The sequence below is a fragment of the Pristis pectinata genome, chromosome 1 (assembly GCF_009764475.1).
Source record: "Pristis pectinata isolate sPriPec2 chromosome 1, sPriPec2.1.pri, whole genome shotgun sequence".
Lineage (NCBI taxonomy): Eukaryota > Metazoa > Chordata > Chondrichthyes > Rhinopristiformes > Pristidae > Pristis > Pristis pectinata.
This window is the reverse complement of record NC_067405.1, coordinates 117,150,563-117,174,938: the sequence shown is the minus strand read 5'-3', so window position 1 is coordinate 117,174,938 and position 24,376 is coordinate 117,150,563. Positions and strand designations below refer to the sequence as shown.

Sequence of the window (24,376 nt, the reverse complement as noted above, 5' to 3'; positions counted from 1 at the left end):
ACAAAGTTAGCAGATGCATTAATTATAAGCTAACCTAACAAGTAAAATTACTATTTGAAATGAATAATACCTTGGAGTAATCATGGCATAAGTCAGCAGCTGTTTCAGAATACAAATTTCAGTTAATTATATTTACAACAAAAATATTCACACATATCTTAAAACATATCTAGGATTTTCAGTACAAGAACAAATTGGCTTTCTATCCACTAAGCTCCACTGATATGTTGACATTAAACACTTGGAAAATAAATTCTTTCAGACATTTTTATTGATTGGATATTATTCATATGCATACTTTAGAAATAGTTTGTGATGCTAATTAATACAAGTGCTAGATCAATGAGTGAAATCCAATATAAACATTTGAGAATTATTGTGGAAAGCTGGGTGGTGTAGTGGATTAGGCACTGGTCTTTTATGACAGAAACATAGACTCAATACCAGTGGGATGAAAATATTTACAAAATTACTCCTAAATTGATTTGAATTGTTAACGTCCCTCAGACAGGCCTAATCTGGACTAAGATGAGAAATAAAAAACAGAATACTGGTGCACTGTGATGTATGTTTCTAATTGCTGATGCAAAGTGATTTAAATGAACTTTACTCTGTATTTGAAGATGTTTGATATATGTTGCCTTAGTTATAAAAGATTTATAAAAGACATTCTAATTGTGAACACTGTCACCAATCTTTTATTATCATTTTTATCTGCATGGCTTATTGTATTATCGAGGTCAGTGCTTCATATTTCTTTGTATTTTTTGTTTAGAAAGATAATTCAATTTCATTTTGTCTATTATGAGGGATTGATTGTGGATTTTCTATTTTTCTGATTAAATCTTACTGGTATCAAACCTTTTTTATAATTACATTAGTTATTTTAGTCTGGGAAGCTACATGTATAAATGTTCATGAGAAGATATCTCCTTTGCTAGCACTTAGATATTCTTGAAACTGACTGTGCAGGTGACTGTTCTAAAAGGGTCATATAATGTTAAGTCAAAAAAAAAGAAAACGGACTGATATGTGTTGCTAAATGAAGCTTTGGAAGCAGGAAGCTTTATATTTCAGTCAAAATAAGTTTGGAGCAACTTATACATAAATGTGTAAAATAATGTACAATTTACTGGTCAGCTATATTTAAATTCGGATCTTAAAGTAAGTTCTATTATAATGTGAGCATGTGACTTTTAGCAATGAATGCTGTGTGCAATATCCTTATTGTTCTGTAGAACATATATTTTGCATATAATAATCAAGTTAATATTTGATTAAATGCAGAAAACAGCAGATGAGTACACTGTAAAAGCGTCATACCACAATTATAAACAAAACCGTAAATACATATCTTACTCCTTAGTTACAGTCTCGTTAACCTGTGTGTCTCAGATCCAGATACAGAGATGGCAACTGAAGCAGCTTGGGATGTTTCGTATAACTGCTTTTGTTCACTCTGATTTTTTTTCCTTCTTTCTTTGGAAAACAGCAGATGAATCTTCAGTAGTTGCTGCTTCTGGAACTGTGTCTTCTTGTATTTTGGGATTCTCAGTTAAGATAACTACAGTTCCTTCAGTTTTGGTATAATTCCTAGAGAAGGAATGGCCTTCAACAGATTCAGTATATTCTGATTTAGGTAAATGGAAATCAGGCAGGAATGAAGAATGTTCTTTTGTAGAGTTCCCTTGTCCAGAAGGCTCACTGGCAGCATGTTCTTGAATGCTATATTCCTTAGTGATATTTGTGGAATGTTCTTTAGGATATGATTGTGATGAATTTTCAGAATGTGAGTGTACTGATAGGTTGGGAGCTTGAAGAATTCTTGGCTTCTCTATACTTTGTTGTTCATTGAATGTTTTTGTTACTTTAGTTTCAGTCAAAGTAGCTTGAAGAATTCCAGTTGACATTTCAGAGGTTCGATCTTGGCTTTGATGAGAACTTTCAGGCAATGGCATTTTTCTTGTCTTGGATGACTTTACATTCATTGTGAAATCACCTGATTCCAGCAAAGCAAGCTCAGTTCTGGCAGTTGATGTTACTACTTGGCTGGACTTTTTCACAGACACATCTGTTGTTATGACATCAACATTTTTGCACTTAGTTACCATTTGACCAGTGTCATCAGCTGCAGCTATATTTTCAACACCTTCACCAACTGCTGCTTCATTTGTAGACTGATGACCATGAGTTGTCACTTCAGTAGTTTTGAGACCAAGTTTATCTGGTTCAGCACCAAGCACTGTAACTTCATGTGAAGCTTGTTTCTCTCCATTAGTATTTTGCTCTTTTTTCCATGGTGATGAAAAGCTAATTTTTGGAAATTTAAACCAACTTGTTCTTTCTTTTGATATGGAACTATCTTTTATTTTTAATTCAGCATCTGTCAGGGACAGTTCAGGAATAGTTTTATTCACATCTTCAGTCACCTTTTCCTGAACTGAAGGACCTGAAACATAAGAAGAATAAGAAAAAGGAATGACCAAGCATTCAAATATTACTTTATGAGATCCAATCACATCCCTAAACTTCTCTGCCTTTGTTTTATCAATATGCCTTTCTACTGGATCTGGTTATCAAGTGGCTTAAGGTGAAGGAGGTTTAAAAGGGATCTGAGGGGTAAATTTTTCACACAAAGAGTTGTTGGTATCTGGAATGAGCTGCCAGAGGAGGTGATGGAGGCAGGAACAGGAACAACATTTAAAAGGCACCTGGACAGTTACTTCGATGAGCAAGGGCTTGAGAGATAGGGAATTAATGCAGGCAAGTGGGATTAATGTAGATAGGCATGATGATTGGCATTGAGGCAGTGAGCCTATTTCTGTGCTGTACAATTCTATGACTCTATGGCTTTCAGAATGAGCATGTGTTAAAACATCTAAATTGTTCCTATCGAGACAAATACCTGTACCTTCTTCATGTGGTTTAATTTCAATTGTGCATACTTATACTTTCATTTTCGGTGCATTCATATTTAACCAGGTGAATTTGTATTCTAGCAATTGATGATGGCAGCTCTTGGACTCCTCCTCATAAAATGAATGAATCCTTTGATGACTATAAAAAGATTAAGAATACAATTAAGAAGGAAAGCAGGAGGGCAAAGAGAGGGTATGAGATGGATCTGGCAGGCAAGGTTAAGGAAAATTGAAAGAGGTTCTACAGATATATTAAGAGTAAAAGGGTGGCTAGGGAGAGAGTAGGTTCCCTTAGAGATCAGCAGGGCTGCCAATGTCTCGAGCCGCAGGAGATGGGTAGGATTTTTAACGAATATTTTTCCCCGATGTTTACTGAGGGGAAAATCATGGTTGCTCAAGAGATAAAGGAAACAAGTGATGTTTTAGAGAACATTCATATTACCAGGGAGGAGGTATTTGCAGCCTTACAACAAATTAAGGTGGTGAAATCCCCAGGCCTGACCAAGTGCATCCTCAGACTTTGTGGGAGACTAGAGAAGAAATTGCAGAGACCTCTGTGGAGATATTTGCCTCATTGTTATCCACTGGTGAAGTTTCCAAAGACTGGAAGGTGGCAAATGTTGTTCTGTTGTTTAAGAAGGGTAGCAAGGGCAAGCCAGGGAACTGCAGGGCAGTCAGCCTGACATCAGTAGTGGGGAAGTTACTAGAGGGAATTCTGAGGGACAGGATCTACCTGCATTGGGATAGACAGTATCTCTTTAGGAGGAGTTAGCATGGCTTTGTGTGTGGGAAGTCTTGTTTGATGAATCTTTTAGAGTTTTTTGAAGAGGTAACCAAAAGGGTAGATGAGGGTAGGGCAGTGGATGTTGTCTATTTGGACCTTAGCAAAGCCTTCAACAAAGTTCCGCATGGCAGGCTGGTCTGGAAGGTTAGGTCCCATGGAATCCTGGGAGAGCTAGTTAGGTGGATTCAAAATTGGCTCAGAGGTAGGAAGCATAGGGTGGTGGTTGAAGGTTGTTTCTCGGAATGGAGGCTGGTGACTAGTGGTGTGCTGCAGGGGTTGGTGTTGGGACCCATGTTATTGGTTATTTATATAAATGATTTGGATGCGAATGCACAAGGCTTGATCAATAAGTTTGCAGATGACACGAAATTAGGAGGTGTTGTTGATTGTGAAGAAAGTTATTTTAGATTACAGGGGGATCTTGATCAGTTAGGGAAGTGGGTGGGCTGAGGATGGCAAATGGATTTCAATACAGATAACTGTGATGTGACGTATTTTGGAAAGTCAAACCAGCATAGGACATATACTATGAATGGTAGGGCACTTGAGAGTGTAATGGAGCAGAGGGATGGTGAAAGTAGCATTGCAGGTAGACAGGGTGGTGAAAAAGGCATTTAGCATGCTGGCCTTCATCAGTCAGGGCATTGAGTATAGGAGTTGGAACATTATGTTGCATTTGTATAAGTCATTGGTGAGACTGCACTTGGAGTACTGTGCACAGTTTTGGTCACCTTGCTATAGGAAAGATGTGGTTAAATTGGAAAGAGTGCAGAAAAGATTTACAAGGATGTAGCCAGGACTAGAGGGAGAGGTTGGCCAGGCTAGGTCTTTATTCCTTGGAACGCAGGAGAATGAGGGACAAACTTTTAGAAGTGTTTAAAATTATGAGAGGCATAGATAAGGTGGATGGTAACAGTCTTTTCCCAGGGTAGGGGTGTCCAAAACTAGGGGCAATAGTTTAGGACAAGAGGGGAAAGATTTAAATGGGGCCTGAGGGGCAAAGTTTTAATGCAGAAGGTGGTATGAGCTGCCAGAGGAAGCGGTTGAGGCAGGTATAATAGTATCATTTAAGAAGTGCTTCGATAGGTACATGGAGGGGTGAAGCTTGGAGGGATATGGGCCAGATGCAGGAAATTGGAACCAGCTGGGTGGATAACGTGGTCGGCATGGACTGGTTGGGCCGAAGGCTCTGTGTTCTTGCTGTATTGCTCTATGACTCTTACCTAACCTTGAACCATTGCCCCACCAATGAAGACCAGGCACTGTCTCCCATGCCATCACATCAGGAGATCTCACCTCAACAGCCTGCAGCCGGATAGTGCCCAAATCCCATACGCCCCGCTTCTCCACCCCAAGATCCACAAACAGGACTGCCTTGGTAGACCCATTGTTTTTGCCTGCTCTTGCCCTACTGATCTCCTTGTACCTTTACTCTATCTTGCTTCCCCCCCCCCCCCCCCCAGTAACTTACAACCTACATCCCAGACATCTCGCATGCTCTCCACCATTTTAACAACTTCCAATCCTTGGCCCCCACTGCTTCATCTTCACCATGGACGTCCAGTCTCTTTTTCGCCTCCATTCCCCATCAGGAAGGCCTTAGGGCCCTCCTTCTTTCTAGAACAGAGATCCAACCAGTTCTCCTCTACTAACACTTTCCTCTGCCTGGACAGACAACTTCTCTTTAGATTCCTCTTATTTTCTACAAATCAAAGGTGCAACCATGGGCATTTGTAAGGGCCCTAGTTATGCCTGTCTTTTCATTGACTACATAGAGCAGACCTTGTTACTAACCTACTCTGGCACAATGCCCCAACTCTGTCCACTACATTAACAACTGCATTGGTGGTGCCTCCTGCACCCACGTGGAACTCATCAATTTTATGAACTTCGCTACTAACTTCTACTCTGCCCTCAAATTCACTTGGATTATTTCTGACACCTTCTTCTCTTTCTGAATCTGTCTGTCTCCATCTCAGGAGACACACTATTCACTGACATTTACTAGAAACCCATTGACTCCCACTGCTACCAAGCCTACACCTCTTCCCACCCTGTCTCTTGTAAAGACACCATCCCTTTCCCTTCATTTGTCTCTGCTGCATCTATTTGTGAGATGAGATTTTCCATTCCAGGATGTCTGAAATGTCCTCCTTTTACAGGAAATGTGGTTTTCTCTCAGTTGTGGTTGCTGGAGTCCTCACCAACATCTCCTCCATTCTCGACAACTCTGCTCTCATCCTACCTCTCCCAAGACAGAATAGAGGTAGAATTCCCTTGGTTGTTACCCTTCACCCGAACAGCCTCAGCATCCAGCACATCATTCTTCGTCACTTCCACCAGCTGCCATTGATCCCACCACCAGTCACATTTACCTCTCTCCACCCCTTTCTGCTTTCAGCAGGGACCACTCTCTCCTTGACTCTGTGGTTTGTTTATTCCTCCCCCCCCCCATCCCCCCCATCATCAGGCACTTTCCCCTGCAACTGTAGGTGATCTAACATCTGTCCCTACACCTGCCCCCTCACCACCATCCAGGGACCAAAACATCCCTTCCAGGTGAGGCAGATATTCACATGGACCTCCTCCAACCTTGTCTAATGCATTCAGTATTCTCAGTGTGGCCTCCTCCACATCGGTGAAATCAAGCGCAGCCTGGGCAACCACATTGCCGAGCACTCGGTTGCAAGCCATTTCAACTCCCCTCCCCATTCCCACACTAAGCTGTCTGTCCTCAGCATCCTTCACTGCCAGGGTGAGGCCAAATGCATTCCAGAAGAACAGCACCTCATATTCCACTTGGGTGGTCTATGACCCAACAGCATGAACATTGAATTTTCCAGTTTTAGGTAACCCACAATCCCTCTGTTCCTTTCTTTCTTCTCCTGATTCATCCAGGTCCTCTCGCACACTCCCTTCTTTCCAACCCCATCCCCAGCCCCCATTTCCCAGTTTCTTTCCCCTCACCTGGTTCCATCTACCTATTACCCATAGACTCAACCCACTTAGTCCCTGACACCCTCTCGTCCCCCCACTGCTCCTTTCTGCCTAGCATCCCTCCCTTCTTTGGTTCCACTTATCACCTTCCTTTCTTATCAGATTCCATAAACTACAGCCCTTTGCAGTCTCCACTAATCACTTCTGAGCCTTTGTTGCGATCTCCACACCCCCCCACATGGTTCCATGTGTTCATCAACCCCTCCTCAACTGGATCCACCTATCGCCTGCCTGCTCCTGCCTCACCCCTCCTCCTGGCTATACTTTTGGTCTGCTCTCTACACACTCAGTCTTGACGAAGGGTCTTGACCCAAAATGTCAAATATCCCTTTCCTCCACAGATGCTGCCTGACCTACTGAGTTCATTTAGCAGTTCATTTTTTGCTCCAGATCCCAGCATCTGCAGTCTCTTGTGTATCTCTGTATTCTGTTTTTTTCCTCTTTACCAATGCCATAAAAGCCTAAATGTATTTGTTCCATTTTGTTGGCGGCACACGGGTCAGGCAGCATCTATGGAGGGAACAGTCGATGTTTTGGGTCAATAGCCTTCACCTAGACATCTGGTCCAGATAGAGTCATAGAGCTATTGAGCATGGAAACAGCCCCTTCAGCCCAACTGGTCTATGCCAACCAAGATGCCCCATTCAAGCTAATCCCATTTGCCAGCATTTGGTCCATAACCTAAACCTTTCCAATCCATGTACTTGTCCAATTGTCTTTTAATGGTTGTTATTGTACCTGACTGAACCACTTGCTCTGGCAGCTCATTCCTCGTAGATACCACCCTTTGTTTAAAAAAGTTGCCCCTCAATTAAATCTTTGCCCTCTCACCTTAAACCTATGCCCTGTAGTTTTTGATTCCCCAACTCTGGGAAAAAGATTGAGTGCATTCACCCTATCTATGCCCCTCATGATTTTATACACCTCTATAAGATCACCTGTCAGTCTCCTACGCTCCAAGGAATAAAGTCCTAGCCTGTCCAACCTTTCCCTATAACTCCATCCCTCAAGTCCTGGCAACATCCTTGTAAATCTTTTCTGCACCCTTTCCAGTTTAATAACATCTTTCCTTTAGCAGGGTGACCAAAACCTAACACACCACTCCAAATGCGGCCTCACCAGCATCCTGTACAACTGCACTGTGACCTCCCAACTTTTATGCTCAATGCCCTGACTTATGAAGGTCAGCATGCCAAAACCCTTCTTCACCACTCTGTCTACCCATGACTCCACGTTCAGTGAACCATGTACTTTCATGGCAGGCATGGTAGTGTAGCGGTTAGTGTAACGCTTTACAGCGCCGGTGACCTGGGTTCAATTCCAGCCACTGTCTGTAAGGAGTTTGTACGTTCTCCCCGTGTCTGCATGGGTTTTCTCCGGGTGATCTGGTTTCCTCCCACATTCCAAAGATGTACAGGTTAGGAAGTTGTGGGTATGCCGGAAGCGTGGCGACACTTGTGGGCTGTCCCCAGAGCACTCTACGCAAAAAATGCATTTCACTGTGTGTTTTGATGTACATGTGACTGATAAAGATATCTTATATCTTATATCTTTTCTTACTTGTACTCCAAAGTCCCTCAGTTCTACAGCGTTCCCCAGGGCCCTGCCATTCAATATGACAGTCCTACCTGGATTTGATTTTCCAAAATGCAACACCTCACACTTATCCTGTTATTCTGGCTGGAGGTCTGTGGCCACTGGTGTTCCACAAGGATCAGTGCTGGGACAGCACTGTTTGCGATATATATCGATGATTTGGATGATAATGTAGATGGGTGGATTAGCAAGTTTGCAGATGACACCAAGATTGGCGGAGTTGTGGACAGTGTAAAGGACTATCAAATAACACAGCGGGATATAGATCAGTTACAGATATGGACAGAGAAGTGGCAGATGGGGTTTAATCTGGGCAAGTGTGAGGTGTTGCACTTTGGGAGGTCAAATGAAAGGAGAAAGTATACAGTTAATGGTAGGCCCCTTAACAGCATTGAGGTACAGAGGGATCTTGGAGTCCAGGTCCACAGTTCACTGAAAGTGGGTATGTAAGTGGATAAGGTGGTAAAGAAGGCATATGGAATACTTGCCTTCATTAGTAGGGGTGTTGAGTATAAGAGTAAGGAAGCCATGCTGCAGCTATATAAAACTTGGACCACACATGGAGTATTGTGTTCAGTTCTGGTCATCCCATTATAGGAAGGATGTGGAGGCTTTGGAGAGGGTGCAGAAGAGGTTTACAGGATGCTGCCTGGATTAGATGGTTATGAGTTATAAGGACAGGTTGGACAAACTTGGGTTGTTCTTCTAAGAGCACCAGAAGCTGAGGGGAGGACTGATAGAGGTTTTTAAGATTATGAGAGACATAGATAGGGTAGACAGTCAGAATCTGTTCCCCAGGGTAGAAATGTCAAACACCAGAGGACATGCTTTCAAGATTAGAGGGGGGAAGTTTAAAGGTGGCATGAGGGGCGAGTTTTTTAAGCAGAGAGTAGTAGGTGCCTGGAATGGGTTCCCGGGGTAGTAGCGGAATAAGGCAGTTTCGTGGAGTTTAAGAGGCTTTTAGATAGATACATGAATATGAAAGGAATGGAGGGATATGAATGATGAACAGGAGGAGGACATTTAATATAAATTGGCATTAAGATCGGCACAACATTGTGGGCTGAATGGCCTGTCCAGTGCTATACTGTTCCATGTTCGATGTTTATCTGAATTAAACTCCACTTGGCATTCCTTGGCCCACTTACTCAGTTGATCAAGATCCCCCTGTAATTTTTGATGACCTTCTTCATTGTCCACTATGCCACCTATTTTAGATGAAGGGTTTTGACATGAAATGTCGACTGTCCATTTCCCTCCATAGATGCTGCCTGACCTGCTGAGTTCTTCCAATGCTTTGTGTGTTATTCCATTTAGTTAATCAGTACTAGGGTCCTTAATATCATTATAAATGATTGGGAAAGATGGAGTATTCTGTAAAAGCATTGAATTTTGCTTGTATTTTGGCAATATTTATAATTTCTGCTGATGAATCAAATTCTTTGTTATAGGCCACCAATCCAGTTTCTCCCCATTTTGGACACATGCCAGTGTGTGTGGACACAACTTTAATTGAACGTGAAGCTCTGGAATTTGGACAGTGTGGTAATTTGTAGAAAGAGGGAAGGAGGTGTTGGTATCTCAAATTGACCTCAGGAGAAAAGCCATGGATTTTCCAGGTTTAGGGAGAGGTAGAGAAAAAAAACTATATTGAATCATGATATCGGCAGTCACCAAGAAGCTAATTTATTGGTAACAGATGAGAAATTTAATTGTGTATAAAATAATGAGAGGTCTCGATGTGGTGGGCAGGGAGAACTTATTTCCCTTAGTAGGAAGATCGAAAACTAGGAGATGTAGATTTTGTAGAAGGAAAAGAGAGAATTTGAGAAAATTCTACTTAAATCAAATATTCATGGATATTCGAAACTCACTGCCTGAAAGAAGGGTGGAGGTAGAAAACCCTTAATACATTTAAAATATGTCTGAAAGAGCACTTGAACAGTTATAATCTATAAGACTAGAGTATGAAGAAGTGGGAGTAACCTTTTGCTTTACGTTTGGACGGTAGGGTCAGAATGTTGCATGAGTAGCACCTATTCTGTGATGTTTCTTTCTCTCAGAAGCATTAATTTGGTCTCTAGTATCTGTTATTTCTTTGCTAACAGTACTTTACCAACTAATTAAAAAAAAAGACATGAAATCAATATCAGTACCTGGTTCTTCAGGCACAACCTTGGCAGCATCAGAGTCTTGTGAGAGTGAAACACCTTTCTTTGATGTTGTAAAGCCAAAGTCCACATCTGGAAATGTAAATTTAGAAACTCCAAATGCTGACACTTTCACCTCTGGCATTTTCAAATGATGATCTCCACTCACTTGCAGGTTTGCTGAATCAACATCTATATCAATTGTTGGTGTGTGCATGCCAGACTCTGGAGCGTTGATTTCCACTGAGAGTTCAGAAGCTGAAACATCAAGTTTGGGCTCAGACAGGCCTTCATCAACATCAAGATTGCCTTTTACTTTTGGAAGTGGAAGATTTGTTTTCACAGATTCATCAGATTTTGGAACAGAAATGTCAACTTTGGGCAGGTTGACATCAAGGTTCATACTTGGACCTTCAGTGACAGGTGCAGACAATCCAAATTTTGCCTTTTTAATTTTGGGAATTTTTATTTTTCCTTCAATGTCCATGTCTGGTGATTTGACATCACATTCTGGAGCCCCTATATCGACATCTCCAACTTCAACCTTCAAGTCAGGTTTCGCAAGTGAATTGTCCACATTTGGCTTACTTAACCTCTCATCCACTCCAGGACCTTTGAATATAGGAATGGAAAGTCCAAATGATGGCATTTTCACAGATGGCGTTTTCGACATAACACCAGGGATTTTCATCTTCAGATCTGATGAGTCAATATCCACATCTATTGTTGGTGCATTGATATCAGTCTCCAGAGCCTTGATATCCACTGAGAGATCAGGAGGTGAAACATCAAGTTCAGACTTCAACACTCCTGCATCAACATCACACTTACCTTTCACCTTCATTGGTGGAATGTCAGTTGATGGCTTTTCTAAACTGGCAACAGGAGCTGCTGTATCAGAGGCAGAAATTCCAACTTTTGGCCCTTCAAGAACTTTTATTTTCCCTCCTTTCCCTTCAGTATCCATGTCCAGTGTCCCTACATCTAGTTCACAATCGGGAGACACCACATCAAGGACGTTACCCTTTACTTCCAGTTCAGGCTTTGGAATATTGCTATCTGGCTTCTTCATTCCTGCAGCCAAATCTGGACCTCTGAATTTTGGCAGAGCGAATCCAAATGATGGCATTTTCATGGATGGCATTTTGAACTTACTGCCCTGGCTTTTCACCTTCAGGTCGGCAGAATCAAAATCTATTGCTGGTGTGTGGATCTCAGCACTTGGAGCCTTGAGGTCCACTGACAGTTCTGGTGCTGAAACATCAAGATAAGGCTTCTGCACTCCTGCGTCAACATCAAGTTTACCTTCCAGCTTTGGAAGTGTAACGTCGACTGATGGTTTTTCAATCTTGGGCGTTGTAAAACTTGCTTCGGGACCCTCCACATTTATGCCACCAGCACCCAGATCCGCTTCCAACTTGCCTTGTTTTATATCTGCCTCTGGTAATTCCACATCAACATCAGATTTTGGGATGGAAATGTCAACATTCGGCAGGCTGACATCGCGGCTCATTTTTGGAGCTTTTATATCAAGTGCAGAAATTCCAAATTTTGGGCCTTTAAATTTTGGAAGTTTAATTTTCTCTCCTTTTCCTTCAATATCCATTTCTGGTGTGTCTACATCAATGTCACACTCTGGAGCAACAACGTGAGGGACTTTGCCCTTGATATCAAATTCAGGCTTTGTCAGTGAAATGTCTATGTCTGGCATCTTCAGGTCTGCATCCACATCTGGACCTTTGAATTTGGGAAGAGAAACTCCAAATGAAGGCATTTTCATGGACGGCATCTTGAATTTCCTGCCTTGGCTTTTCATCTTGAGGTCGGCTGGGTCAGTATCAACATCAATTGCTGGTGCTTGTATCTCAGCACTTGGAGCCTTGAGGTCCACTGACAGTTCTGGTACTGAAACATGAAGTTGAGGCTTCTGCACTCCTGCGTCAATATCAAGTTTACCTTCCAGCTTTGGAAGTGTAACGTCTACTGATGGCTTTTCAATCTTGGGCATTTTAAGACTTGCTTCCGGACCCTCCACATTTATGCCCCCAGCTCCCAGATCAGCTTCCAACTTGCCCTGTTTTATATCTGCCTCTGGTAATTTCACATCTACTTCAGCTTCTGGGAGGGAAATGTCAACTTTGGGCAGGCTGACATCATGGCTCATTTTTGGGGCTTTTATATCAGGTGCAGAAATTCCAAATTTTGGGCCTTTAAATTTTGGAAGTTTACTTTTCCCTCCTTTTCCTTCAATATCCACCTCTGGTATGTCAACATCAACTTCACACTCTGGAACACCTACATCAGACATTTTACCCTTAATATCCAGCTCAGGCTTTGTCAGTGAAATGTCTACGTCTGGCTTCTTCAGGTCTGCATCCACATCTGGACCTTTGAATTTGGGAAGAGAAACTCTAAGTGAAGGCATTTTTATGGACGGTAACTTGAACTTACTGCCATGGCTTTTCATCTTGAGGTCGGCTGAGTCAATATCCACATCAGTTGCTGGTGCTTGCAACTCAGCACTTGGAGCCTTGAGGTCCACTGACAGTTCAGGTGCTGAAACATCAAGATGAGGCTTCTGCACTCCTGCATCAACATGAAGTTTACCTTCCAGCGTTGGAAGTGTAACGTCTACTGACGGTTTTTCAATCTTGGGCATTGTAAGCCTTGCTTCCGGTCCCTCCACATTTATGCCACCAGCACCCAGACCAGCTTCCAACTTGCCTTGTTTTATATCTGCTTCTGGTAATTTCATATCTACATCAGCTTTTGGGAGGGAAATGTCAATTTTGGGCAGGCTGACATCAAGGCTCATTTTTGGGGCTTTCATATCAGGTGCAGAAATTCTAAATTTTGGGCCTTTAAATTTTGGAAGTTTACTTTTCCCTCCTTTTCCTTGAATATTCACCTCTGGTATGTTTGCCTCAACTTCACACTCTGGAGCACCAACATCAGGGATTTTGCCCTTGATATCAAATTCAGGCTTTGTCAGTGAAATGTCTACGTCTGGCTTCTTTACGTCCGCATCCACATCTGGACCTTTGAATTTGGGAAGAGAAACTCCAAATGATGGCATTTTCATGGACGGCATTTTGAACTTACTGCCATGGCTTTTCATCTTGAGGTCGGCTGAGTCAATATCCACATCAATTGCTGGTGCTTGTATCTCAGCACTTGGAGCCTTGAGGTCCACTGACAGTTCTGGTGCTGAAACATCAAGATTAGGCTTCTGCACTCCTGTGTCAACATCAAGGTTACCTTCCATCTTTGGAAGTGTAATGTCTACTGATGACTTTTCAATTTTGGGCATTTTAAGACTTGCTTCTGTACCCTCCACACTTATACTTCCGGCACCCAGATCAGCTTTTAACATGCCTGGCTTTCTATCTGCTTCTGTTAATTTGACATCTGCATCAGCTTTTGGGAGGGAAATGTCAGCTTCGGGCAGCCTGACATCGAGGCTCATTTTTGGAGCTTTTATATCAGGTGCAGAAATTCCAAATTTTGGGCCTTTAAATTTTGGAAGTTTAATTTTCACTCCTTTTCCTTCAATATCGATTTCTGGTGTGTCTAAATCAACATCACACTCTGGAGCAACAACATCAGACATTTTGCCCTCAATATCCAGTTCAGGCTTTGTCAGTGAAACGTCTACGTCTGGCTTCTTCAGGTCTGCATCCACATCTGGACCTTTGAATTTGGGAAGAGAAACTCCAAATGAAGGCATTTTCATGGACGGCATTTTGAACTTACTGCCGTGGATTTTCATCCTGAGGTCGGCTGAGTTAATATCCACATCAATTGCTGGTGCTTGTATCTCAGCACTTGGGGCCTTGAGGTCCACTGACAGTTCTGGTGCTGAAACATCAAGATGAGGCTTCTGCACTCCTGCGTCAACATCAAGTTTACCTTCCATCTTTGGAAGTGTAATGTCTAGTGATGACTTTTCAATCTTGGGCATTGTAAGACTTGCTTCCGGTCCCTCCACATTAATGCCACCAGCACCCAGACCAGTTTCCAACTGGCCTTGTTTTATATCTGCTTCTGGTAATTTGACATCTGCATCAGCTTTTGGGAATGAAATGTCAGATTCGGGCAGGCTAACATCGAGGTTCATTTTTGGGGCTTTTATATCAGGTGCAGAAATTCCAAATTTTGGGCCTTTAAATTTTGGAAGTTTACTTTTCCCTCCTTTTCCTTCAATAACCACCTCTGGTATGTCTACATCAACTTCACACACTGGAGCACCAACATCAGGGATTTTGCCCTTGATATCAAATTCAGGCTTTGTCAGTGAAACGTCTACGTCTGGCTTCTTTAGGTCCGCCTCCACATCTGGACCTTTGAATTTGGGAAGAGAAACTCCAAATGAAGGCATTTTCATGGACGGCATTTTGAACTTACTGCCATGGGTTTTCATCTTGAGGTCAGCTGAATCAATATCCACATCAATTGCTGGTGCTTGTATCTCAGCACTTGGAGTCTTGAGGTCCACTGACAGTTCTGGTGCTGAAACATCAAGATGAGTCTTCTGCACTCCTGCGTCAACATCAAGTTTACCTTCCAGCTTTGGAAGTGTAACGTCTACTGATGGCTTTTCAATCTTGGGCATTGTAAGACTTGCTTCCGGTCCCTCCACATTTATGCCACCAGCACCCAGACCAGCTTCCAACTTGCCTTGTTTTATATCTGCTTCTGGTAATTTCATATCTACATCGGCTTTTGGGAGGGAAATGTCAACTTTGGGCAGGCTGACATCAAGGCTCATTTTTGGGGCTTTTATATCAGGTGCAGAAACTCCAAATTTTTGGCCTGGAAATTTTGGAAGTTTACTTTTCCCTCCTTTTCCTTCAATATCCACCTCTGGTGTGTCTACATCAACTTCACACTCTGGATCACCAACATCAGGGATTTTGCCCTTGATATCAAATTCAGGCTTTGTCAGTGAAATATCTACGTCTGGCTTCTTTATGTCCGCATCCACATCTGGTGCTTTGAATTTGGGAAGAGAAACTCCAAATGACGGCATTTTCATGGACGGCATTTTGAACTTATTGCCATGGCTTTTCAACTTGAGGTCGGCTGAATCAATATCCACATCAATTGCTGATGCTTGTATCTCAGCACTTGGAGTCTTGAGGTCCACTGACAGTTCTGGTGCTGAAACATCAAGATGAGGCTTCTGCACTCCTGCGTCAACATCAAGTTTACCTTCCAGCTTTGGAAGTGTAACGTCTACTGATGGCTTTTCAATCTTGGGCATTGTAAGACTTGCTTCCAGACCCTCCACACTTATACTTCCGGCACCCAGATCAGCTTTTAACATGCCTGGCTTTCTATCTGCTTCTGGTAATTTGACATCTGCATCAGCTTTTGGGAATGAAATGTCAGCGTCGGGCAGCCTGACATCGAGGCTCATTTTTGGAGCTTTTATATCAGGTGCAGAAATTCCAAATTTTGGGCCTTTCAATTTTGGAAGTTTAATTTTCGCTCCTTTTCCATCAATATCCAACTCTGGTATGTCTACATCAACATCACACTCTGGAGCACCAACATCAGGGATTTTGCCCTTGATATCAAATTCAGGCTTTGTCAGTGAAACGTCTACGTCTGGCTTCTTTAGGTCCGCCTCCACATCTGGACCTTTGAATTTGGGAAGAGAAACTCCAAATGAAGGCATTTTCATGGATGGCAACTTGAACTTACTGCCATGGGTTTTCATCTTGAGGTCGGCTGAATCAATATCCACATCAATTGCTGGTGCTTGTATCTCAGCACTTGAAGCCTTGAGGTCCACTGACAGTTCTGGTGCTGAAACATCAAGATGAGGCTTCTGAAGTCCTGCGTCAACATCAAGTTTACCTTCCAGCTTTGGAAGTGTAACGTCTACTGATGGCTTTTCAATCTTGGGCATTGTAAGACTTGCTTCCGGTGCCTCCACATTTATGCCACCAGCACCCAGACCAGCTTCCAACTTGCCTTGTTTTATATCTGCCTCTGGTAATTTCACATCTACATCAGCTTTTGGGAGGGAAATGTCAACTTTGGGCAGGCTGACATCAAGGCTCATTTTTGGGGCTATTATATCAGGTGCAGAAATTCCAAATTTTGGGCCTTTAAATTTTGGAAGTTTACTTTTCTCTCCTTTTCCTTCAATATCCAACTCTGGTATGTCTACATCAACATCACACTCTGGAGCACCAACATCAGGGATTTTGCCCTTGATATCAAATTCAGGCTTTGTCAGTGAAACGTCTACGTCTGGCTTCTTTAGGTCCGCCTCCACATCTGGACCTTTGAATTTGGGAAGAGAAACTCCAAATGAAGGCATTTTCATGGATGGCAACTTGAACTTACTGCCATGGGTTTTCATCTTGAGGTCGGCTGAATCAATATCCACATCAATTTCTGGTGCTTGTCTCTCAGCACTTGGAGCCTTGAGGTCCACTGACAGTTCTGGTGCTGAAACATCAAGATGAGGCTTCTGAAGTCCTGCGTCAACATCAAGTTTACCTTCCAGCTTTGGAAGTGTAACGTCTACTGATGGCTTTTCAATCTTGGGCATTGTAAGACTTGCTTCCGGTGCCTCCACATTTATGCCACCAGCACCCAGACCAGCTTCCAACTTGCCTTGTTTTATATCCGCCTCTGGTAATTTCACATCTACATCAGCTTTTGGGAGGGAAATGTCAACTTTGGGCAGGCTGACATCAAGGCTCATTTTTGGGGCTTTTATATCAGGTGCAGAAATTCCAAATTTTGGGCCTTTAAATTTTGGAAGTTTACTTTTCCCTCCTTTTCCTTCAATATCCAACTCTGGTATGTCTACATCAACATCACACTCTGGAGCACCAACATCAGGGATTTTGCCCTTGATATCAAATTCAGGCTTTGTCAGTGAAACGTCTACGTCTGGCTTCTTTAGGTCCGCCTCCACATCTGGACCTTTGAATTTGGGAAGAGAAACTCCAAATGAAGGCATTTTCATGGATGGCAACTTGAACTTACTGCCATGGGTTTTCATCTTGAGGTCGGCTGAATCAATATCCACATCAATTTCTGGTGCTTGTCTCTCAGCACTTGGAGCCTTGAGGTCCACTGACAGTTCTGGTGCTGAAACATCAAGATGAGGCTTCTGAACTCCTGCGTCAACATCAAGTTTACCTTCCAGCTTTGGAAGTGTAACGTCTACTGATGGCTTTTCAATCTTGGGCATTGTAAGACTTGCTTCCGGTCCCTCCACATTTATGCCACCAGCACCCAGACCAGCTTCCAACTTGCCTTGTTTTATATCTGCCTCTGGTAATTTCACATCTACATCAGCTTTTGGAAGGGAAATGTCAACTTTGGGCAGGCTGACATCAAGGCTCATTTTTGGGGCTTTTATATCAGGTGCAGAAATTCCAAATTTTGGACCTTTAAATTTTGGATGTTTACTTTTCCCTCCTTTTCCTTCAATATCAACCTCTGGTAGATCTACATCAACATCACACTCTGGAGCACCAACATCAGGGATTTTGCCCTTGATATCAAATTCAGGCTTTGTCAGTGAAACGTCTACGTCTGGCTTCTTTAGGTCCGCCTCCACATCTGGACCTTTGAATTTGGGAAGAGAAACTCCAAATGAAGGCATTTTCATGGATGGCAACTTGAACTTACTGCCATGGGTTTTCATCTTGAGGTCGGCTGAATCAATATCCACATCAATTGCTGGTGCTTGTATCTCAGCACTTCGAGCCTTGAGGTCCACTGACAGTTCTGGTGCTGAAACATCAAGATGAGGCTTCTGAAGTCCTGCGTCAACATCAAGTTTACCTTCCAGCTTTGGAAGTGTAACGTCTACTGATGGCTTTTCAATCTTGGGCATTGTAAGACTTGCTTCCGGTGCCTCCACATTTATGCCACCAGCACCCAGACCAGCTTCCAACTTGCCTTGTTTTATATCTGCCTCTGGTAATTTCACATCTACATCAGCTTTTGGGAGGGAAATGTCAACTTTGGGCAGGCTGACATCAAGGCTCATTTTTGGGGCTTTTATATCAGGTGCAGAAATTCCAAATTTTGGGCCTTTAAATTTTGGAAGTTTACTTTTCCCTCCTTTTCCTTCAATATCCAACTCTGGTATGTCTACATCAACATCACACTCTGGAGCACCAACATCAGGGATTTTGCCCTTGATATCAAATTCAGGCTTTGTCAGTGAAACGTCTACGTCTGGCTTCTTTAGGTCCGCCTCCATATCTGGACCTTTGAATTTGGGAAGAGAAACTCCAAATGAAGGCATTTTCATGGATGGCAACTTGAACTTACTGCCATGGGTTTTGATCTTGAGGTCGGCTGAATCAATATCCACATCAATTGCTGGTGCTTGTATCTCAGCACTTGGAGCCTTGAGGTCCACTGACAGTTCTGGTGCTGAAACATCAAGATGAGGCTTCTGAACTCCTGCGTCAACATCAAGTTTACCTTCCAGCTTTGGAAGTGTAACGTCTACTGATGGCTTTTCAATCTTGGGCATTGTAAGACTTGCTTCCGGTGCCTCCACATTTATGCCACCAGCACCCAGACCAGCTTCCAACTTGCCTTGTTTTATATCTGCCTCTGGTAATTTCACATCTACATCAGCTTTTGGGAGGGAAATGTCAACTTTGGGCAGGCTGACATCAAGGCTCATTTTTGGGGCTTTTATATCAGGTGCAGAAATTCCAAATTTTGGGCCTTTAAATTTTGGAAGTTTACTTTTCCCTCCTTTTCCTTCAATATCCAACTCTGGTATGTCTACATCAACATCACACTCTGGAGCACCAACATCAGGGATTTTGCCCTTGATATCAAATTCAGGCTTTGTCAGTGAAACGTCTACGTCTGGCTTCTTTAGGTCCGCCTCCATATCTGGACCTTTGAATTTGGGAAGAGAAACTCCAAATGAAGGCATTTTCATGGATGGCAACTTGAACTTACTGCCATGGGTTTTGATCTTGAGGTCGGCTGAATCAATATCCACATCAATTGCTGGTGCTTGTATCTCAGCACTTGGAGCCTTGAGGTCCACTGACAGTTCTGGTGCTGAAACATCAAGATGAGGCTTCTGAACTCCTGCGTCAACATCAAGTTTACCTTCCAGCTTTGGAAGTGTAACGTCTACTGATGGCTTTTCAATCTTGGGCATTGTAAGACTTGCTTCCGGTGCCTCCACATTTATGCCACCAGCACCCAGACCAGCTTCCAACTTGCCTTGTTTTATATCTGCCTCTGGTAATTTCACATCTACATCAGCTTTTGGGAGGGAAATGTCAACTTTGGGCAGGCTGACATCAAGGCTCATTTTTGGGGCTTTTATATCAGGTGCAGAAATTCCAAATTTTGGGCCTTTAAATTTTGGAAGTTTACTTTTCCCTCCTTTTCCTTCAATATCCAACTCTGGTATGTCTACATCAACATCACACTCTGGAGCACCAACATCAGGGATTTTGCCCTTGATATCAAATTCAGGCTTTGTCAGTGAAACGTCTACGTCTGGCTTCTTTAGGTCTGCCTCCATATCTGGACCTTTGAATTTGGGAAGAGAAACTCCAAATGAAGGCATTTTCATGGATGGCAACTTGAACTTACTGCCATGGGTTTTCATCTTGAGGTCGGCTGAATCAATATCCACATCAATTGCTGGTGCTTGTATCTCAGCACTTGGAGCCTTGAGGTCCACTGACAGTTCTGGTGCTGAAACATCAAGATGAGGCTTCTGAACTCCTGCGTCAACATCAAGTTTACCTTCCAGCTTTGGAAGTGTAACGTCCACTGATGGCTTTTCAATCTTGGGCATTGTAAGACTTGCTTCCGGTGCCTCCACATTTATGCCACCAGCACCCAGACCAGCTTCCAACTTGCCTTGTTTTATATCTGCCTCTGGTAATTTCACATCTACATCAGCTTTTGGGAGGGAAATGTCAACTTTGGGCAGGCTGACATCAAGGCTCATTTTTGGGGCTTTTATATCAGGTGCAGAAATTCCAAATTTTGGGCCTTTAAATTTTGGAAGTTTACTTTTCCCTCCTTTTCCTTCAATATCCAACTCTGGTATGTCTACATCAACATCACACTCTGGAGCACCAACATCAGGGATTTTGCCCTTGATATCAAATTCAGGCTTTGTCAGTGAAACGTCTACGTCTGGCTTCTTTAGGTCCGCCTCCATATCTGGACCTTTGAATTTGGGAAGAGAAACTCCAAATGAAGGCATTTTCATGGATGGCAACTTGAACTTACTGCCATGGGTTTTCATCTTGAGGTCGGCTGAATCAATATCCACATCAATTGCTGGTGCTTGTATCTCAGCACTTCGAGCCTTGAGGTCCACTGACAGTTCTGGTGCTGAAACATCAAGATGAGGCTTCTGAAGTCCTGCGTCAACATCAAGTTTACCTTCCAGCTTTGGAAGTGTAACGTCTACTGATGGCTTTTCAATCTTGGGCATTGTAAGACTTGCTTCCGGTGCCTCCACATTTATGCCACCAGCACCCAGACCAGCTTCCAACTTGCCTTGTTTTATATCTGCCTCTGGTAATTTCACATCTACATCAGCTTTTGGGAGGGAAATGTCAACTTTGGGCAGGCTGACATCAAGGCTCATTTTTGGGGCTTTTATATCAGGTGCAGAAATTCCAAATTTTGGGCCTTTAAATTTTGGAAGTTTACTTTTCCCTCCTTTTCCTTCAATATCCAACTCTGGTATGTCTACATCAACATCACACTCTGGAGCACCAACATCAGGGATTTTGCCCTTGATATCAAATTCAGGCTTTGTCAGTGAAACGTCTACGTCTGGCTTCTTTAGGTCCGCCTCCATATCTGGACCTTTGAATTTGGGAAGAGAAACTCCAAATGAAGGCATTTTCATGGATGGCAACTTGAACTTACTGCCATGGGTTTTGATCTTGAGGTCGGCTGAATCAATATCCACATCAATTGCTGGTGCTTGTATCTCAGCACTTGGAGCCTTGAGGTCCACTGACAGTTCTGGTGCTGAAACATCAAGATGAGGCTTCTGAACTCCTGCGTCAACATCAAGTTTACCTTCCAGCTTTGGAAGTGTAACGTCTACTGATGGCTTTTCAATCTTGGGCATTGTAAGACTTGCTTCCGGTGCCTCCACATTTATGCCACCAGCACCCAGACCAGCTTCCAACTTGCCTTGTTTTATATCTGCCTCTGGTAATTTCACATCTACATCAGCTTTTGGGAGGGAAATGTCAACTTTGGGCAGGCTGACATCAAGGCTCATTTTTGGGGCTTTTATATCAGGTGCAGAAATTCCAAATTTTGGACCTTTAAATTTTGGATGTTTACTTTTCCCTCCTTTTCCTTCAATATCAACCTCTGGTAGATCTACATCAACATCACACTCTGGAGCACCAACATCAGGGATTTTGCCCTTGATATCAAATTCAGGCTTTGTCAGTGAAACGTCTACGTCTGGCTTCTTTAGGTCCGCCTCCACATCTGGACCTTTGAATTTGGGAAGAGAAACTCCAAATGAAGGCATTTTCATGGATGGCAACTTGAACTTACTGCCATGGGTTTTCATCTTGAGGTCGGCTGAATCAATATCCACATCAATTGCTGGTGCTTGTATCTCAGCACTTCGAGCCTTGAGGTCCACTGACAGTTCTGGTGCTGAAACATCAAGATGAGGCTTCTGAACTCCTGCGTCAACATCAAGTTTACCTTCCAGCTTTGGAAGTGTAACGTCTACTGATGGCTTTTCAATCTTGGGCATTGTAAGACTTGCTTCCGGTGCCTCCACATTTATGCCACCAGCACCCAGACCAGCTTCCAACTTGCCTTGTTTTATAACTGCCTCTGGTAATTTCACATCTACATCAGCTTTTGGGAGGGAAATGTCAACTTTGGGCCGGCTGACATCAAGGCTCATTTTTGGGGCTTTTATATCAGGTGCAGAAATTCCAAATTTTGGGCCTTTAAATTTTGGAAGTTTACTTTTCCCTCCTTTTCCTTCAATATCCAACTCTGGTATGTCTACATCAACATCACACTTTGGAGCACCAACATCAGGGATTTTGCCCTTGATATCAAATTCAGGCTTTGTCAGTGAAACGTCTACGTCTGACTTCTTTAGGTCCGCCTCCACATCTGGACCTTTGAATTTGGGAAGAGAAACTCCAAATGAAGACATTTTCATGGATGGCAACTTGAACTTACTGCCATGGGTTTTCATCTTGAGGTCGGCTATATCAATATCCACATCAATTGCTGGTGCTTGTCTCTCAGCACTTGGAGCCTTGAGGTCCACTGACAGTTCTGGTGCTGAAACATCAAGATGAGGCTTCTGAAGTCCTGCGTCAACATCAAGTTTACCTTCCAGCTTTGGAAGTGTAACGTCTACTGATGGCTTTTCAATCTTGGGCATTGTAAGACTTGCTTCCGGTGCCTCCACATTTATGCCACCAGCACCCAGACCAGCTTCCAACTTGCCTTGTTTTATATCTGCCTCTGGTAATTTCACATCTACATCAGCTTTTGGGAGGGAAATGTCAACTTTGGGCAGGCTGACATCAAGGCTCATTTTTGGGGCTTTTATATCAGGTGCAGAAATTCCAAATTTTGGGCCTTTAAATTTTGGAAGTTTACTTTTCCCTCCTTTTCCTTCAATATCCAACTCTGGTATGTCTACATCAACATCACACTCTGGAGCACCAACATCAGGGATTTTGCCCTTGATATCAAATTCAGGCTTTGTCAGTGAAACGTCTACGTCTGGCTTCTTTAGGTCCGCCTCCATATCTGGACCTTTGAATTTGGGAAGAGAAACTCCAAATGAAGGCATTTTCATGGATGGCAACTTGAACTTACTGCCATGGGTTTTGATCTTGAGGTCGGCTGAATCAATATCCACATCAATTGCTGGTGCTTGTATCTCAGCACTTGGAGCCTTGAGGTCCACTGACAGTTCTGGTGCTGAAACATCAAGATGAGGCTTCTGAACTCCTGCGTCAACATCAAGTTTACCTTCCAGCTTTGGAAGTGTAACGTCTACTGATGGCTTTTCAATCTTGGGCATTGTAAGACTTGCTTCCGGTGCCTCCACATTTATGCCACCAGCACCCAGACCAGCTTCCAACTTGCCTTGTTTTATATCTGCCTCTGGTAATTTCACATCTACATCAGCTTTTGGGAGGGAAATGTCAACTTTGGGCAGGCTGACATCAAGGCTCATTTTTGGGGCTTTTATATCAGGTGCAGAAATTCCAAATTTTGGGCCTTTAAATTTTGGAAGTTTACTTTTCCCTCCTTTTCCTTCAATATCCAACTCTGGTATGTCTACATCAACATCACACTCTGGAGCACCAACATCAGGGATTTTGCCCTTGATATCAAATTCAGGCTTTGTCAGTGAAACGTCTACGTCTGGCTTCTTTAGGTCCGCCTCCACATCTGGACCTTTGAATTTGGGAAGAGAAACTCCGAATGAAGGCATTTTCATGGATGGCAACTTGAACTTACTGCCATGGGTTTTCATCTTGAGGTCGGCTGAATCAATATCCACATCAATTGCTGGTGCTTGTATCTCAGCACTTGAAGCCTTGAGGTCCACTGACAGTTCTGGTGCTGAAACATCAAGATGAGACTTCTGAAGTCCTGCGTCAACATCAAGTTTACCTTCCAGCTTTGGAAGTGTAACGTCTACTGATGGCTTTTCAATCTTGGGCATTGTAAGACTTGCTTCCGGTGCCTCCACATTTATGCCACCAGCACCCAGACCAGCTTCCAACTTGCCTTGTTTTATATCTGCCTCTGGTAATTTCACATCTACATCAGCTTTTGGGAGGGAAATGTCAACTTTGGGCAGGCTGACATCAAGGCTCATTTTTGGGGCTTTTATATCAGGTGCAGAAATTCCAAATTTTGGGCCTTTA

General features: G+C 43.0%; 1 protein-coding gene across 1 annotated transcript in view; it reads right to left on the bottom strand.

Moving 5' to 3' along the window:
• The window catches only part of LOC127570925 (neuroblast differentiation-associated protein AHNAK-like), a 75,781-nt gene continuing 51,405 nt past the window's right edge, over nt 1-24,376 (bottom strand). Inside the window, exons 8-10 of the mRNA XM_052016910.1 lie at nt 15,634-23,900; nt 10,452-15,516; nt 1-2,449 (exon numbers count right to left, since the gene is read on the bottom strand). Coding sequence (XP_051872870.1) covers nt 1,455-2,449; nt 10,452-15,516; nt 15,634-23,900 — 14,327 coding nt within the window. The 3' untranslated portion in view covers nt 1-1,454. The remainder of the gene's footprint in view (nt 2,450-10,451; nt 15,517-15,633; nt 23,901-24,376) is intronic.